At 37.0% G+C, this 18,939-nt stretch overlaps 1 protein-coding gene across 5 annotated transcripts in view; it reads left to right on the forward strand.

Moving 5' to 3' along the window:
* The window catches only part of ARHGAP19 (Rho GTPase activating protein 19), a 51,881-nt gene that overhangs the window by 21,973 nt on the left and 10,969 nt on the right, over positions 1-18,939 (forward strand). For 4 of the 5 annotated variants that reach the window (XM_074233223.1, XM_074233221.1, XM_074233224.1 and 1 more), the window contains exons 3-11: positions 661-741; positions 3,432-3,641; positions 4,444-4,670; positions 7,923-8,009; positions 9,365-9,430; positions 10,481-10,672; positions 15,470-15,568; positions 18,164-18,274; positions 18,655-18,733. In XM_074233223.1, the coding sequence (XP_074089324.1) occupies positions 661-741; positions 3,432-3,641; positions 4,444-4,670; positions 7,923-8,009; positions 9,365-9,430; positions 10,481-10,672; positions 15,470-15,568; positions 18,164-18,274; positions 18,655-18,733 (1,152 nt within the window). The remainder of the gene's footprint in view (positions 1-660; positions 742-3,431; positions 3,642-4,443; positions 4,671-7,922; positions 8,010-9,364; positions 9,431-10,480; positions 10,673-15,469; positions 15,569-18,163; positions 18,275-18,654; positions 18,734-18,939) is intronic. The other variant, XM_074233225.1, reaches the window with a different exon arrangement.

Here is an 18,939-nt window from a genome sequence, read left to right on the forward strand (position 1 = left end):
TGTGAAGAGTTATTAGACTGTCCCTGATTTTTGTCAAACAGTAAATTATTTATGTGAAGAGTTATCAACATTTTGATATCACCATCAGTACAATGAAGTTAGTCCAAAGACAAGTAACTAGATATATCTGTGCATAACCCTTGAGGGCCACTGCTCTAATGTTGTCTTGTACTTTATTGTCTACTGTATGTGACATCATACCAGGCATTCTACAGAATTAAGCAGAAAGATTTTTTTACCTTCAAGAAACCTGTGGTTTAATGCTCAATATTGGAGAGAAAGAATAAATTGACTCGTTAATATTAAGCATGACAGGGGTAGCTAGGTGGCGCAGTGGATAGAGCACCGGCCCTGGAGTCAGGAGTACCTGAGTTCAAATCTGGCCTCAGACACTTAATAATTATCCTAGCTGTGTGGCCTTGGGTAAGCCACTTAATCCCATTGCCTTGCCAAAAAAAAAACCTAAAAAAAAATATTAAGCATGGCATTGCTTAGCATTATTTAGTATAGTGCATTAACTTTGCAGTGAGCTTTTAAATTAACATAATTTATTGACCCTGTGAAATAATTCCATAGTTCATGAAACATATAACTATTGTTCCATTTATTTAAGATACTGGAAGACAACATGTTTTATTACCTTGTTTTATGATTTTCTAGAAAAAGGAGTTGTGTTTGGATCACCCTTGACAGAAGAAGGTATTGCTCAAATATATCAACTAATTGAATATCTACACAAAAGTAAGTCTATCTCCAGTTTTGCTCTTTTCATTTTTAGGATGTGTAGTTTTCTGCTGACAGATGAACTAACCCATGGCTGAGGTTGGATTTGAACTCTGGTCCTCCTGACTCGAGGGCCGTTGCTCTATCCACTGCGCCACCTAACTGCACCCTAAGCTTTTTATTGTCACAAAAAAGCCAGTAGATCAAGAAGCAGGATCAAGCTAATTGACTGATTATGAGAGGGGAGGGAGAGCTTAAATAAGAAAATTTTGGATCTCCAAATGTGTTCATTATGCTATGGAAATTTCCCAGAATGGAGTTCTCAGGATGGAGGAAGGGTTCAAGGAGTTCCAGAGAAGGCCAGATAAGGAGCAAGGCCATGCTCTGACTAAGGTAGACAATTTTCCATGCCAAGGTCAGGTTGCAAAAACATGCTTAGTCAGTACTTTTCCATCTGGGTCCCCTTTCCTCACAAAGCCCAAGTTGTGTCCTATAATTTCACAGTTAACCCTATACATAGTCTGTTATGTAATTCTCCCACATAATCCTTTTAAAGTTAGTCAAATTGATTCTCAGAAACCTAGAAAAAGTCCTGGGCCAGGAATTAAAGAGATCATATTTCAATTTTGACTTTGCTACTGATGACCAGTAAAGGTCATTTCATCTTCCCTTGATGGGCATGGTGTTCTCACTTCCAAGCTGATGGTCTCTTGGGCTGCCCACTTCTAACATGCTATGATTTAAGGAGAGAGAGTAGTTGAGATACTTTTCCAATTTTTATTAAATTCAAACAATAAACATTATTAAGCATCTGCCTTGTGCCTCCTCACTGTGTATCCTCAGTGGAAAGAAACAAGTATAAATACACACACACACTCACTCACTCACACCCACACCCAAGTACATATGTGGATTGAATTGAAATAGAGGCTTGAAGATGTAATTCCATGATACTAATTTAAAGGTGTACTTGTCTCTTTAATGGACTCACTCCTGCTGTAAATATATAATTATACTATATTAGACAATATAGCGACCATTTAATAAGTTTTGTTACTTAGGAGAACCCATTTTTGTTGCTGTTCATTTGTTTCACTTGTGTCCAACCCTTCATTAGTCCATTTGGGGTCTTCTTGGTAAAGTTACTGGAATGGTTGCCATTTCCTTCTCCAACTCATTTCATAGATGAGGAAACTGAGACAGGTGAAGTGACTTGCCCAGGGTCACACAGCTAATGTCTGAGGCCACATTTGACCTCAGGAAGATGAGTTTTCCTGATTCCAGACCTAGAGCTTCCATCTACTGTTGCATCTAACTGCTCCAAAGGAACCAACAGGATTGCTTAAAAATTTGAGAAATGCTTTTACTTCCTTGACTTTCAGACTTCAGGAGAATTTCCTTCCACTTAACCCAACTAGAAGTCAGTTAGCCAGTCACATACTATCAAGCACTTTACTATATTCTTGGCAATAAGATAAATGCTAAAAGAAAGGCAAAAACAGAAGTGTTATGATAAGCTGAAAATCTGTAACTAGGTTTCATGAAGTAGATCTGTGTTTGTGAGTGTTGATTTAGACCCCAGAAGTGAAAAACAGAGGATGAGATTTTCTCTAAAGTAATAACTTTTTTGTTGATCCTGATAGAATACAATGGTTAGCTGTATTTATGTTGATGAGTACCATAACTACATCCTAAGGTAAATTTAAAGAATATTGGAGGGGTGGCTAGGTGGAGCAGTGGATAAAGCACTGGCCCTGGAGTCAGGAGTACCTGGGTTCAAATCTGGTCTCAGACACTTAATAATTACCTAGCTGTGTGGCCTTAGGCAAGCCACCTAACCCCGTTTGCCTTTCAAAAACCTAAGAACAACAACAAAAAAAGAACAATAAAGAATATTGGAGACAATAGAAAATACTGAGAAAACAGACACAGAAACTATATTAGCATAAGCATAGAAATGTTTTTATACAAATAAAGTCAGATCTAAATAATTGAAATAATATTGTTCCTGGATAGGTAAAAGCAATTAAGCCAAAATAGACACAGGAGTTTTGTGAACATAGACATAAAAGCACTTTTTTTACAAATTGAAGTCAGATCTAAATAATTGAACTAATATTTATTGTTCATGTGTAGGTAAAACTAATAAAAAAATGACACTTTTATCTTATCTATTTATTTGGTGTCATCATAATTACATTAGTAAAAGTTATCTTACTGAGTTAGAAAAATAATAACAAAGTTCATTTGGAAAGGAACTTCAAAAAAACCAGGGGAAAAGATGTAAAGGAAGTGATTCAGTAGTATCAGACCTTAAATTATAAGGTCAGAGCATTGTTGAAGTATAAAATGGATAATTTTGATTATTTTAAATTTAAATTTTTTATATAAATAAAATCTATTTAGCCAAGAATAAAAGGAATGCATAAAATTGGAAAAATATCTATCAGAGATAATCTCTCAGGTAGGATATGATTGGGTAGGAATATTGCTGTTGTATAGGACAAGATGAACTGGTTCATTTAGAAAAACATGGAAATTTGCACTTCTGAAGGAAGATGCTATCCACCTTTAGAAACAGTTGAGAAGTGGAAATAAACATAGAATGGTCTTAAATATATTTATATGTGTTTATATGTCTATGTTTATAGATATCTGTGTATCTCTTTCTCTTTTGGCCTCTCTTACTCTTCCTCAATCCTGAAAAGATTTACGAGTAGAGGGTTTGTTTAGAATTCCGGGAAACAGTGTCCGACAGCAAATTCTAAGAGATGCTCTTAACAATGGTGCCGATATTGACTTGGAGTCTGGGGAATTTCACTCAAATGATGTGGCCTCTCTGCTGAAGATGTTTCTGGGGGAGTTACCAGAGCCCCTTCTGACCCACAGGCATTTCCATGCACACCTGAAAATTGCTGGTGAGTCAACTTACTAAGGAGGCATAGAAAGCACTTTTTAAACTCAGTAATTTTGGTAGTCTGTGTTATTTTAAACCACAGTAGTTTTGCCACTGGTCTTGATATTGCACTCCTCCATTCACATTCATGGGATGGTCAAATGTTGGCTATTCATTCACACTGTGTAGTAAAGAATACAGTAGTTTTTGACCTTTTATCAGTCCTAATACATTAGTTGATCCAATGTTCTTGTTTGGGTTAGGCTGAAACCAATCAATAGAAGATAATTGAAAAGTCAGAAAATGATAAGAGAAAAATGGAAGCTGTTTTTTGTTTTTATTTTTTTGGTTGCCTTTGTTAGACTCACTTATTTCCTGAGGAATATATTCACATTGTATGGCCTTATGTCAGAGGGACAGATGGATAGATGATGGATGTGGCATTTTATTGCTATCTGGAAATGTACTTTTGTTTTTATTTTCATTTCAATACAATTACAGGAGAGGGAGGACAGTATGAAAATAAATCATGTTGATTTGTAAAATATTTCCAAAGCAAAGCAAGAATCTTTGCCATAAAATATGTTTCCCTTTTGTGAAAGAAACAGCTTGACATTAAAAGAACATGTAGATACCCATATCAGTAAAAGGGCATCAGATCTTTTTCGTGCCTTTTGAACAAGATGAAATAGTGACCTTGTTCATTTATTGTATTTCTCCACAAACTTTGAATTTTGTTTGTTGTGAATCTGCTCTGGGGCTGGAATAGCCTCTTCTGGCTAACTTTTTCCTCTCTTCTGAACTGTTTTCCTTTGTCCTCCAAGATCTCATGCAGTTTGATGATAAAGGAAACAAGACCAGCATCCCAGATAAAGAGCGCCAGATTGAAGCCCTGCAATTGCTCTTCCTGATTCTTCCTCCACCCAATCGTAATTTACTCAAACTGCTGCTTGACCTTCTCTACCAGACAGCAAAGAAGCAAGACAAGAACAAGATGTCTGCTCACAACCTTGCGCTGATGTTTGCTCCTCACATCCTGTGGCCCAAAAACGTAGGTGTCAAGGGAGTCTGACATGGGGATGGAAGTGGGGGCCTGGTTTGGTTTGGAGCTCGGGAGTGATCTTGTGGCTTCTCTTCAGGCTCACTGAGTCCCTGGGATGTGATCCTGTCATATTTCTAGCTACCTATATGGAGTAGTGATGTGTAGTAGAAAGGGCCTTGGACCTTGGGGACCTGGTCAGTTGTCCTTGGCTGTGTCGCTAGTCAGATGACCAATGTTAGTTAAGAGGCTTTTTTTTTCCCCAAGGCAAATGGGGTTAAATGGCTTGCCCAAGGCCACACAGCTAGGTAATTATTAAGTGTCTGAGGCTGGATTTGAACTCAGGTCCTCCTGACTCCAGGGCCGGTGCTCTATCCACTGCGCCACCTAGCCTCCCCTGGTTAAGACACTTAATGTCCTTTCCCTATAACTTGAATACTTCCTTATATGTAAAATAGAGATAAAAGCACTTATCTTGCCTGTCTTGAAGAATTGTATAAGAATTGATAGAAACATTAAAGGAATTTTTAAGAAGCTATAAGAAATGGGTATCTTAGGGCAAAGCATAGAATTTATAGTCAATTTCTGGTTTCTAAAATAGTAACTTGATTTTTTTGTTGTTTAGTTGTTTCAGTGGTATCTGATTCTTTGTGACCCCATTGTTTGTTTTTTTTAGTGGGTAGGTTAAGGTGGCTTAGTGGATAGAATAGTAGACTTGAAGCAAGGAAGACTCATCTTCCTGAGTACAAATGTGGCCTCAGACACTTATTAGCTGTGTGATCCTGGGCAAGTTACTTGGTCCTATTTGCCACAGTTTTCTCATCTGTAGAAGGAAGTGGCAAACTCTTCCAGTATCTTTGCCAAGAAAACCCCAAATGGGGTCACAAAGAGTTGGACAAAACCGAAAACAGATAAACTACAAACTTATTTTTTTATTAAATTTTTTTTTTAGTTTTTTATTCCAAACTTAACCATCAACAAAACAAACATTCAGATAAACAAGAAAAGTAAAGATAATAATAATAATAAACTCAAAATATTAATAAATAATTTGAAAAAAATCAACTTTAACAAACTAATAGTAAGTATATGCTTTCTTCTTTCTTTGTCTCTGATAATTTTTTTCCTGTGTATTTCTCCTTGGATTTTGTTCTTGTTGCTATAACCATATTGTCATTAGCATCGTAATCATTATCATCATTATCATCTATTTAGTTCTCTTTTCTGCATCCTATGTCATTCTGCATCCTTTTTGTATTCATATTTGGTACTTCTTCAGGTACAATAATTCTCCATTCCATCTGCATAAGTTTGTTTGTTAGCCACCCCCCATCTTTATACATGTAGATTGTTTCTGTGTTTTTTTTTATTTTTATTTTTAGGTTTTTGCAAGGCAAATGGGGTTAAGTGGCTTGCCCAAGGCCACACAGCTAGGTAATTATTAAGTGTATGAGACCGGATTTGAATTCAGGTACTCCTGACTCCAGGGCTGGTGCTTTATCCACTGTGCCACCTAGCTGCCCGTTTCTGTGTTTTTACTGGTTTAAAAAAAACCCTGCTCTTGAGTAATTTTATACAGAGAAGTATTTTTCCCCTATTTCAATAAAACCATTATGACATCCTAGTAGCGAGATCATTAAGTCAAAGGGTGTGAACAATTTTATAGCTTTTATTATTCACTGTCATATTTTTTTCCAAAAGGATTGCATTACTTTACACCTCTGCTGGCAGTATAATGATTTGTTTCTTCACAGCTCCTACTAGCATTGGATTTTGTTTTTTAACTTCATCTCAAGTTGTTCTTTAGAACTTTTCATTTATCTTTCTCTGATTATTAGAGAATGAAAAATTTTCAGGTGGTTGATGTGGAGTATTTTGCATAACAAATAGTTTTTGAAAGTTAATATCTTTGGGGCAGCTAGGTGGCGCAGTAGATAGAGCACTGACCCTGGAGTCAGGTTCAAATTCCGCCTCAGCCACTTAATAATTACCTAGCTGTGTGACCTTGGGCAAGTCACTCTTTTTATTTATTTATTTTAGGTTTTTGCAAGGCAAATGGGGTTAAGTGGCTTGCCCAAGGCCACACAGCTAGGTAATTATTAAGTGTCTGAGACCGACTTTGAACCCAGGTACTCCTGACTCCAGGGCTGGTGCTTTATCCACTACGCCACCTAGCTGCCCCTTGGGCAAGTCACTCTTAAACCCCATTGCCTTAAATAAATAAAATTTTAAAAAAGTTAGTATTTTAGATGTTCTGGGGTAAGAGACAGGTGTGTTGAGGAAGAGGAGACACAACATCACTTAGTCTCCAGATGTTCCCTATTAAGTGGGGTTGTGGCCAAGGAGAGGGGGGTAGGGTTTTGTGAAAAGGAAAGGGCCAGGAGAGGCCCTTGGGTACAAGGGAAGGAGGTAAAAAATGAATTTGTTGTATTTGTAGGAAATGAAAATGTTGCTTCACTACCAGGCAAAAGGGGCAGCTCAGTTTTTCCCTTTGGGAAGGTATTAATAGCTAATATTTCCATAGTGCTTACTCTGGTCAGCACTTTACAGCTTTTATCTTATTTGATCCTCATGACAACCCTGGAGGTATCCTCCTCCTCCTCCTCCTCATCATCATTCTCATTTTACAGATGATGAAACTGGGACAAACAGAATTAAGTGACTTGCTCAGGCTTGCATGGTTAGTAAGTGTATGAGGCTGGATTTGATCTAAGGTCTTTCTGACTCAATACTTTGTGTATTGTGCTAAGGTGATAGAGATTTCTTCCTTTTTGACTATTTGAGTCTTAAATTGTATCTTTTAACAGTTTTGTTTCCTTGCTTGCTTCTTGACCAGGATAAAAAGCTGGAAAAGTAATTTCTCATGGATTCCTTAGTAGGAATCAAGATCACTTGATTCCTCTTTGAAAAGTTCCTTTTCCTTTTTTTTTTTTTTTTTTTTTTTTTAGGTTTTTGCAAGGCAATGGGGTTAAGTGGCTTGTCCAAGGCCACACAGCTAGGTAATTATTAAGTGTCTGAGGCCGGATTTGAACTCAGGTATTCTATGCACTGTGCCACCTAGCCGCCCTGAAAAGTGTTTTTTCTATGGAAAACTTGTAGATCAAGATTTTTTTTTCCTGGAAGAAAGGTCTCTTTTAACATGCTAGACTTTCATAATAATCTCTATAAACAATATGTTTTTGGAGAAAAAAGTTCATTTGTAAATAGAGATTTTTCTCTCCTCTCTTCAGCTATTTTGCATTTATTTTCTTCTTCTTTGAACAGGTCACTGCAAATGACCTTCAGGAGAATATCACAAAACTGAATAATGGAATGACTTTTATGATTAAACACTCTCAGAAACTTTTTAAGGTAGGTATTATTTTAGGACTTAGGCAGCAGTAAAATTAGTGCCAGTAGGAGGGAATTTATCTACAGGAGTATAGCCAAGAGTTATCATAAGTTTGGTGGTTTGTTCATTAAATTTAAAAAAATCAGCAAGTTAGGAATAAAACAAAGGTCCATTTGATCTATATAGATAGGAGTCAAAGGCTAAAGATTCCAGGCAGAAGTCCAGATGATGACAAAAGTATCTATAATGGACCCAGGGCTCTTGCAGTAAGTCTGGTGCTCAATCCCAGGGGCTTCCTCCTATCCTCTGATCTCAGACCACAGTGGGCCCTGGAGTAAGGGGCTTAGGCTGCAGTCAGAGATCATACAAAGGAGATTGGAGGAGGAAGATGCCTCTAGAGAGGCCTCATCTCCGCTCACTGCCCCATACTGGTGGCTCCTTTTACCAATGTCTCCCCTAGTTTTGACTGTAGAAAAGCCCATGCAATTAATCCTATGCACTGCAAATGACTGCACAGGGAACCTGCCCATCCAGGGGCACCCAGCCATTGAGCCCTGGTAGGATTTGTATGGCACCGTGTAAAATTTGAGACAGCTGGGTTGTTTCCTTTAGTTGTCATCCAAGGCCTATGGGGAACTTCCATTTCATTGGAAGATCACTTGGCAGTTTTCTTGCCTCTCTGTTGTAAGATTTCCAAGCATCCTCATCAGTTTGGGGGGGGGCATTGAGGAGAAAGCTCCCAGAGGGAGGGGTGAGGATAGCTTTTTGCCTTTGTTAGGTGCCTCATGAATGCTGGTGGGCCAGTCATCCCCTTGGCTTCTGTCCTATTTTGGGTCACTAAGTCCTCTTACTCATTTTCCTAGGCTGAGCTAGCTAACCATGTCCAGGGACAGCCTGGATTTTATTATTATTACAGTTCTGCTATTTCCACACCCCTGCTCCTATCTTTCTTTGCTCTTGAAGCTTTTTTGGGCATACTTTTCTTCTATTTAGAACAATGGAATTTTTAGAATTGAAAAAGGTATTTTAAATGATCACAAGTAGTTCAGAGATCTAAAAATAAAAACCAATGAATGTAGTCTGAACCAAAATAAAATATCAATGGGAAATGTTTAATAAAATAAATAAAAATAAAGTGCAATATAGGTAATGTTAATTTGTGGTTGTCTAACCTGCAGGTTTCCTTTTCTATCTGAGTTTGATGCCACTGCTCTAGTTCAACTTCTTCATTTTACAGAGGAAAAAACTAAGCCCAGTGGTTATTAAGTGATAGAGGACAGACTAGGACTTGATTCTGTGGAGTCTTACTCAGTTCCTACAATGCTTGACTGCTCCATTACCCATTTGGTCCTGGTTTCTTTTATGTCTTATTTAGGCTCCAGCTTATGTACGGGAATGTGCGAGGCTACATTATCTGGGCTCTAGGACTCACGTGTCCAAGGTAAGCAGAAGGGGAGTGCTCAGCTTTCACTGAAACCCTGTAAGTCAGGACCAGGCAAGGAAGCAATCTTAACAATAGTAACAAACACTGGACAAAGTAAAGGGAAGGAGGGAAGGCCAGGATGACTCAGACAGCGGCAAGGTCACAGAATTAAAGTAGCAAACTGCTTTTCTTGGGTACTCCTTTAGTATCACAGCTCAAAGCAGAGAGCAGCTTGGAAGTAGAAGATGTGGGAGTGATGGGGCCCCTGTTGATCTCTGTGTGTCTTTGTGCCAAGAATTTTCTGCTGATACAGTCTAGGAGTGGTTGGGAGAATCCAGGGTCCACACAACAGATCCAGCATAGCAATGGCATTTGGAAATAGGATTGTTCTAGGTTGGGTCTGCTAAATTGCACAGTTGTACAATTATAGTCTTATTTTTAACCTGATTAACAAAGAAAGAGCCACTCTTAATAAGGTAAAGTGTAGCCTGTGCTCTGGGATTAAAGCCCATGATGACTGAGAAGAAAACCACCATTCATTAGCAGAAAAATGACAGATTTATTGTACATACTCACAACTCATGTTATTAAAAGTTAAAGTTTTTTTTAAATTGCCAAGATCTTCATAGACACCGTCACTATTTTCTTCTGAGTTTTGCTTATTTTTCTTACTTTTGGAGTTCTTTCTCCATCACATCCAGCAAACATTAAAAATAACTAGGTAAACATGGAGCATTACCTTCCAAATAGTTAAAATTAAAAATTGATTTATCTAGTCGTTTGGCTTTCTCCTGTATCTCCTTGTACTTGTCTGAGTCTATACTGAAGGAAATTTTGGTGGTACCATTAGTGCAACTTACAGGATTTAGATCATATTCACCTGGGTAAAATGGGCAAGAAGGCTGTGTAGATGGATACTGTATTTATATTTATATATATATGTATATATATAAATATAGTATATATATATATATATATACTATATTTATATTTTTCTTTCCCTTTTGATTTACCTGAAAATGGAGCTAGTAGGATTCCTTCATCAACTCTTCTTTAAATTTTCCCTAGGATGACCTTGATCTACCGACCTCATGCAATAGTAAGGACTTTCCACTTTCAAAATTCCATAAAAGGACCCGGATGAACACTTGCTTCCAACAGGAAGAGACCCAACAACGTACAGAGGAGGCCCTCAAAGAGTTATTTCTACATGTTCACAACATGCCTGATTCAGCAAAGAAGAAGAAGCTAATTCGACAGGTAACTGTCCTGAAGCAGAGAAGCAGTAACCTGATCTAGGGAATCAGTCCTGACTCCAGAAGGGACAAAATAATTTTGAGAACAGTAGAATCTGGATTGATTTTCTAAGAATGTCCTAGTTAGGGTGGCTAGGTGGCGCAGTGGATAGAGCGCTGGCCCTGGAGTCAGGAGGACTTGAGTTCAAATCCAGCCTCAGACACTTAATAATTACCTAGCCATGTGGCTTTGGGCAAGCCACTTAACCCCATTTGCCTTGCAAAAACCTAAAAAACAAGCAAAAAAACCTTCTGTGCCAATCTGCATTGGGTTTGGGTCATGAGTGGTTACTGTCTTCCTACTGGGGTGAGAGGAAAACTTGATCTCCAACAAACAAAACAACCCCCCCCCCCCAAATAATAAGCTAATAAGTAAAGATAAAGGACAGAATCTTGGAGTAGATAGACTACTGAAAACTGGCAGTATAGAGAAGGAAGTAAGCATTCACCCCTCATTTTGTCTCTTTTCTGCCAAGAAGGTTGCCTTTTGGATTAGAAGAATGACCTTTAGGGAGTTGATAGCCAAAGTTGTTAAAGATTTTGTGAGAGAGCACTTGGCTGTTGTTAATGGATTTTAGTTACTAGACCCAGAGGGGCTACAAATATACCAGGATATTGAAACTGGCACCTCTGAGAGTAGAAACATTGGCAATGATTTTTGAAAACTTGAGGAAAATGGGAGAGATGTCACAACGCTGGAGAAAGGCAACTATTTTTCTAATTTCCAAAGGATAAAATGATTCTGGATTCTCCCAACTATTCCTAGACTGTATCAGCAGAAAATTCTTGGCAAAGGTTAGTGAGGTCTGACTTCAATTTCTGTAGAATTAGCAGCAATGATCACAAATAGTGATAGCTTGGCTTACTTGCCAAACTGACCTCATTTTCCTTTTTTTGATAGGATCACTAGAGTGACCCATAAGGGAATGCTGTCAGTGTACATACATTAAGCAAAGCTTTTGGAGCTCATGATGTGAAATTTGTTAGGAGTAAATGCAAAGTCTTATATTTTGTTTGATGATATCAATGTCATTAGTACAAGCTAAGAAAAGGGTAAATAGTAGTTTGTCAGATGAAAAGACGTTGGGGTGTTGGTGCTTGCAAGTTCTTTGGTAGTTAGGATTGCAACATGGCAACTGAAAAAACTAATGCTATTTTAGGTTATGTAAGAGGGTTAGGAATTCCTCAATTATTTATCTAGTAAGTTGAATTGTTGCCTTTTACCTACACATTACAAGTCATTTCTGGCCAATCCTTCCTTCATCCCATCATTACCCAAAGACATTGAACTCTCCTCTCTTGTAACAAAAAAAAAAATAGTTAAGTAGAACCCAATATTGGAGTTTGGGATGAATGAAAGAAGGTGAGGCAGAAAATAGCAACTTATGATTTTTATTATTTCAGTAGCTGGTAAGAAACCATTCCTGTTTAAAAAGACTTCTGCCCTTGTTCCTAAAATTGATTTGAGATGTGAGGGATTATGCCAAAGCAGCAGTCTGTTCATTTTTGCATATTCAGAGAGAGTGCTGATTTTAATCCTCAGCAGAGAGTTCATTTAGGATTCCATCCAGGTCTGCACTGATCATTAAAGATGACAAGAGAAAAATCAGCCTCTTGAACTAGCCAGCGCTCTTCACTTTGGACATAGTGGCTAATAGAACTGCAGGGTTGGATGAGACCTGAAAGGTCATTTAGACCAACTTCTTCACTTTATAGACTAGGAGATGAAGGCCCAGGGATTATTAATCGCCACTATGATTTCTTCCTTCAGATTCAAATATAATTTGCATCCCAGGAGTATTAGAATGCTTTCTCATTTTTGTTCTCTTTAGTAAAATTTTTATTGTTTCTATGATTTATTCTTTGCCCTCATAATTTAATATGTCATTTTTAGTACTTACTAAACAATTAAATTATCTGATATTTTAAGGGAAGTTTTTAAGTGTTTTAGTTTTTGTCTTTGCATGTGGTCAGTTTTCATATATATATATATATATATATATATATATATATATATATTAATTGACATTTGTAATTGTTGAAGAGAATATTATTAAAGGAAAAATAAACTTGTCTAGACATTTGGCACGAATAAAAAGTTAGAAAAAATACAGCTATGCATTGGAAAAAATCTGGGCATAAAAAACATTTTTGATAAAAATCTAACATCTAAAATCTATAAGGAATCATTTCAAGTCTCTTAAGATTGAGCCATTCACCAGTAGATAAGTGGTCAGAAGATACAGAAAAATCTCAGGAAAAGAAACACAAATTATCAACAGCTATCTAAAAGCAAATTAGATTGCTAGTAAAGAAACCTAAATTTAAATTTAAAATAACTTTTATATCACTTTACATCCATCACATTGGCAAAGATAAGAAAAGTTCATTGTTGACAGGGAAACAGGAAAACAGCCCTTGGTAAAGCTGTGAAAGGAATGATCTATTTTGGAAAACAATTTGGGATTATTCAAGGGAAAGTTGGAAATTTTTCATACCCCTTGATCCATTGATCTAAATATCATACCTGTGCCTCAGACTGATCTATTTGTGTGACAGTATTCATAGTAATACCACATTACAAAGAGCTGTGAATATGAGGGCTTTGGAGAGATATTTGTATAAAGTATAAAGTCCTGCAGAGTAGACAAAGCAGAACCAAAAAGATGAATGATGATTAAAATTATGTAAATGACAATAAAATTGACTGGCAAAACATTCTCATAATCAGCATTAGAGAACATTGATGCTAACTTATAAAGCATGCACTTTTGTTTTAACAAACAGAAAAATACCAAAGTAATAAGGGTAGCCATACTATCAGTTACAGTCACACACCCTTATGTCTTATTTAACTGTTTTCAGGGATTGTACATTCAGAGATTTAATTTTAAGTATCCCAGGAGTTTTCATATTAAGATATCATTTATGAATTAAATTTAAAAAAATATTTTACAAGAGAAAAGCTGATTCCTTTGGGTAGGAATATGCCTGCTATACTTTATATTTCTCTCTATAGGGAATGACTTATAGAATTGAAATAATGCAGAAGAGTTTGCATTTGTAAAATAGTTTCTCTGGGGCTAATGCTGATAGACAGTCATGCATCTTCAGTCTTGAAAGGATGGAACCAAGATGATGGATTAGAAGCAACAACTCAGCTAAACTCTCAACATTCCCCTCCAACAACTTTAAAATAATACCTCAAATAAAATTTTGGAGTGGCAGTGCCAGCATAAGGTCAAGATGAGACATTTTTCTGACCCAAGAAAATATAAGAAGTCTACAGGAAATGCCTGGGGTGGAGGCAATAATAGTGACTTGCAGTAATAGTGGCAGCTTTGGGAGCTTTCGACCCAGAGACAGACAGGATGATTGGAGACCCATGGCTGGCTGTTAAATACAGCTGGCACTGATTGCAACTTCATTGTTCATCCACAATTCCAAGGTGGTACTTGAAGTTGGTCACAAGGGAGCAAGAGCCCTATGACCCTGGTCATAGTTCCAGGGTCAAGAGGAGTGCTAGTGTTTGCAGCTGCAGGGAGACAGGGTCTCATCCTAGACCTATGAGAGTAATGACCACAACTTTGCCCAGATAATACCATTTTGGAAATGTCCCAGAACAGAACTAGCTCTTGAAAACAGCAGCATGAATAAGCCTAAAATTTGAGACAGCGCCCCCCCCCCCCCCAGGTGAAGAGAGCCCAACTTAAACAAAATTCAAAGTTAAGAAATTGGCTGGAAAAACAAGCAAGCAACAAAAAATGAATTTGACCATAAAAAGCTACCACAGTGGTAGGGAAGGCCAAGATAATTTGGAACTAGGCCCAAAGGGCTATAAAACATCTATACCTTTTGACCCAGCAGTAACACTATTAGGTCTGTACCCCAAAGAAAGCAAAGAAAAGGGTAAAGGACCCATATGTACAAAAATATTTATAGCAGCTCTCTTTTTTGTGGTGACTTTAAAGAATTTGAAAATTGAGAGGATGTTTATCTTTTGGAAAGTGACTGAACAAATTGTAGCATGTGATTATGATGGAATACTATTGTACTATAAGAAATAATAAGGGTGGTGGTTTCAGATAAAATGACAAGTCTTATATCCTTGAAACAAAGTGAAGTGAGGACCAGATGTTTGTATACAGTAACAATCATGTTGGAATGATCAGCTATGAAAGACTTGGCTACTCTGATCAAAGCAGAGATCCAAGACCATTTCAAAGATCTGATGGTGAAAAATGCTATCTACCTCTAGAGAGAACTGATGAACTAAGTGCAAATTAAGTATAATTTTCTCCTTTTTTTAACTTAAAAATATTGCTAATAAGGAAATATGTTTTGCATGATTTCACATATATAAATAATTTCAGATTGCTTGCATTCTCAATGGGTAGGGGAGGTTAAGAGGGAAGGAGGGAAAAGATCTGGAATTCAAAATTTAAAAAGCAAGGAATGCTAAAAATAAATAAACCAAGGTGGGGGAGACCCCAAAACACTTTCAGTCTCAGAGCCTTTCTGAGCTTCAGAAGTCCTTTTCAATAATTTATATTAAAGTGAGGCATATGGTAATGTAAATGAACCTTGAATATTACCAGAGCATTTTTTGGCACACATTTCTATTTTTAGTATATATATTCCTGGACAGTAGATTTGAAAGGCATGCAATTTGGTAATCTTTTAGGCATTTGTATTTGGATTCTTGGAGAGCTATCTGTTGCTGGGAAAATAATAATGAAATATTCTATTTATTTTCTCCAAGTTTAATAAGCAATCAACAGCTCAAACTCCAGGAGCAGATGGATTTACTCCCCAGTTTCAGAAACGGACCCGTTCACGCTCCTTCAGTGGACTTATTAAGGTAGGTAGAAAGGTCCAAGCACAGAGTTGTCAACCATTCCCTAGATATTTTTGATAGATATGAACTCTGATCTTTTCCCAGTCTGTGAAGTCATTTTCTGTTCTTTTGGAATTCCTGTAAAAGGTATATTTTTCAGGGATGCTGGTGTAGACTTTTGGAAAACTGTGGTTTTGGTAGACATTTTGATATGTTAATAACTAAACCAAGAAGGGGGAATATCTTTGTAGTACTTTGGTGGTTTCATTAAGGCAGTGAAGGCTGAAATAACCACAAACCTGGGGTGAGTCTCAGTCTTGACAAGTGTCAGTGATGTTTTCTTACCAACTTCATTTATGCCTGTGAAATGATTCTTTTGTTCAGTAATGGGAAATGTTTCTCCTTTCCTTCAATTTGCTTTTGTTTTTACAAGCTTAAAGTATGTTAAGACTTAAATCAGGTGGGAGGTTGTGATCAAGGGGCTTACTGTGTGTTAAATACTCATGGGAAGTTTTAGGATGGAAGGGGTATAAATGAGGAGGGATCTGGATGACCTGTGATTTCATTGGTATCAAGAACTGCCCTCCACCAAAGCAGGCTGGCACCTCCTCTGCAAAACTTGGAGGGGTTATGACCCTCCCAGAGTCATGGAATCAGAGTGGGATCAGAATTGGGACTTGAACTGGAGTCTTCCAGGTCTTGAGACCAACTCTCCCTACATTCCTTCATTCTGATATTCATGACCCATGAAATGCTGGCTCATCTAGAGCAATCATATTTTTTGTTTTTGTTTTGTGGTATTATTGTCATTCCTTACTTGTCTGAAGTCATCTTTTTTAGAGGCCCCCCCCATCATTCAAATAACTCAATTCTTTAATTAAAATGTGCTACCACCAGGTGGTAGTAGATGCATTCGTCACAGAACATGAATTATCATGCTTCAGTGAGACATGATTTAGCTGGGAGAGAGATTCACATATTTCTCTACTTATTATCTTAAGGGGGAGGAAAAACCTGTTAAAATATATGTGTAGCAACACTTAACAAAGTACTCTACTTCATTTAAAATGCAATTAATATTTTGAGAGATAAAGTCTTTTTGTACAAATTAGTACCTTTCTCACTAGATTATAACCTTTCTTGATCCTAGCCCAACTTAATTGTAATCAGTAAGTTTGTCTGATTAGAAACTTTATTCTGGCAGGTTGTTCTAGGGATCATTGATGTTTAGCTACCTCTTCAGTCAAAGTTTACTGGTTTACTGAGCTCCGATTTCCTTCAGGCATGGAATTTTTTCCCTTAGGGAGTCAGTCCTAGTGAGGCTTTTTCAATTAATGAAGAGGAATGCCCTACTAGCTTCCTTATTTGCTAAAAAAATTTATTCCTCTCTCTGTCCATGTTTCAGTAGAATCCCATAACTGTTTATAGGTGAGAGGTAGAAACCAGTTAAAAGAGTGGCTTTTCTGTAATGCTTAGGAAACCTGCTTTGTGTGTGTGTGTGTGTGTGTGTGTGTGTGTGTGTGTGTGTGTATGTGTGTTGTGTGTGTATGAAGTAAAACACCTCTGCCTTTATAGCTCAGACCTGCAGCTTTTGCAGATTGCCTTGTGAACAGACTTGTACTTCAAGAACTCTTTTCTCAGAACTGATTTTTAACAGTGTGGATCTTTTTTTAATTTTTCTCTTTTAATTTTTTTAAATTTAAGACAATGGGGTTAAATGACTTGCCCAAGGTCACACAGATAGGCAAGTATTAAGTGTTTGAGGTCAGACTTGAACTCCAGGACTGGAGTTCACAGTGCCACCTAGCTGCCCCAACAGTGTGGATCTTGATGAGAGCTCAATATTTTAAATATTTTAAAAAATATTTTAAAAGTTATCTTATCAAAAAATGGTTATCATGCTTTATTTTAATTCTTAAAAAATTTTATTTTATTTTTCCAATGACATGGAAAGGTGGTTTTCAACGTTCATCCATTTGCAAGTTCTACATTTTTCTACCTCCTTTCCTTCTCTCCCCCGCCCATAGTGGCAAAACAATCTTGTGAGAGTTGTACCTGTACAATTGTATTTAACGTATTTCCTTACTAATCCTGTTACCATGCATTCTAAATGGACTATTATGGATTTCTGCCATGAGTCCTAAGGTTGAAAGAAATGCAAACTAGTGTTTCCAGAAGCGTTTTGGAGTTGATTTTGATAAGTTAGTTTAAATTGATCTTATTTTATTGTTTCTTTCTCACTCCTTTGCCCTTTAGACCTTTCCCTCCTATTTTAAAATTATTAATACTAAGTGGTCATTTGAACCTTGAATACTTTGCTTCCATTTTAGAGACTTGAATAATTCCTAACCTCCCAGAGTGCAAGGTTTTATGCCAAGCTTCAGGCAGATTTAATTACAAAGAGAAGTTCTTTGCACCTGAGGAGTGTCTTTTTTTTTTTTTTTTTGCAAGGCAATGGGGTTAAGTGGCTTGCCCAAGGCCACACAGCTATCTGACTCCTGACTCCAGGGCCTGTGCTCTATCCACTGCACCACCTAGCCGCCCTGAGGAATGTATCTTAATATTATAGTTGTGATGTCTTTATTTCTTCTTCTAACACTTTTTTTCTTCTTAAATTAGCGGAAAGTTTTGGGGAATCAGATAGTAATCGAAAAGAAAAATAGATGTTGTACTCCAGAATCTGTGGATATTGGTGAATCGAACAGATCCAGCAAAGAAAATGTGAACTTAGTAAGAAGTTGTTTTTGTCTTTTATGTTTATAGGAGATAATAAGATAAGTAGAAAAGTCTGGATGTTTTTCTTGTTCTCTCATTCTGGAGCCATTAGCTTTATTTTCCATTTTCCTCATATGTTTTCCTTTTGCGGGAATTTATTATTTGCTAATAATTAATTACATGACTTATGTCACTAATCATGTATCACTTAAATATTAGTATTTTGGTAGCAACTAAATATGTTAAAAATTTCATGAGACATAAACTAATTATAATACTTAAATTCCTTCACATTTGACCTATATAAATAAATAAAACGTGCTTTGATAGCAAAATTTGTCTACAAGAGTGACCCTAGACACCAAAGTCATTGCAAATACTGTTTTGTGTTCCAGATTTGTTCTGGATCTCCGGCACTAAAGATGACCCCAGCAAGATTAAAATTGTCTGAAGGCAAGAAAGAAGGGAGAAAAGGTACAACATCACAGGGTTATCTCTTAGCCTCTCTATTTTTGATATAATTTTGCAGCTGGAAGTTGACATGCACTCCACTAATAATATTTTTTTAAAGAGAATATGCATAGAATACTCCAAAAGATGCTATAGTAGAATAAAAGAGCCTAGTGCACAGAATCTGGGGCTTGGGATCAGGACAATCTGGATTCAGATCCTACCACTGA

The sequence above is a fragment of the Macrotis lagotis genome, chromosome 4, assembly GCF_037893015.1.
Source record: "Macrotis lagotis isolate mMagLag1 chromosome 4, bilby.v1.9.chrom.fasta, whole genome shotgun sequence".
NCBI classification, from domain to species: Eukaryota; Metazoa; Chordata; class Mammalia; order Peramelemorphia; family Peramelidae; genus Macrotis; species Macrotis lagotis.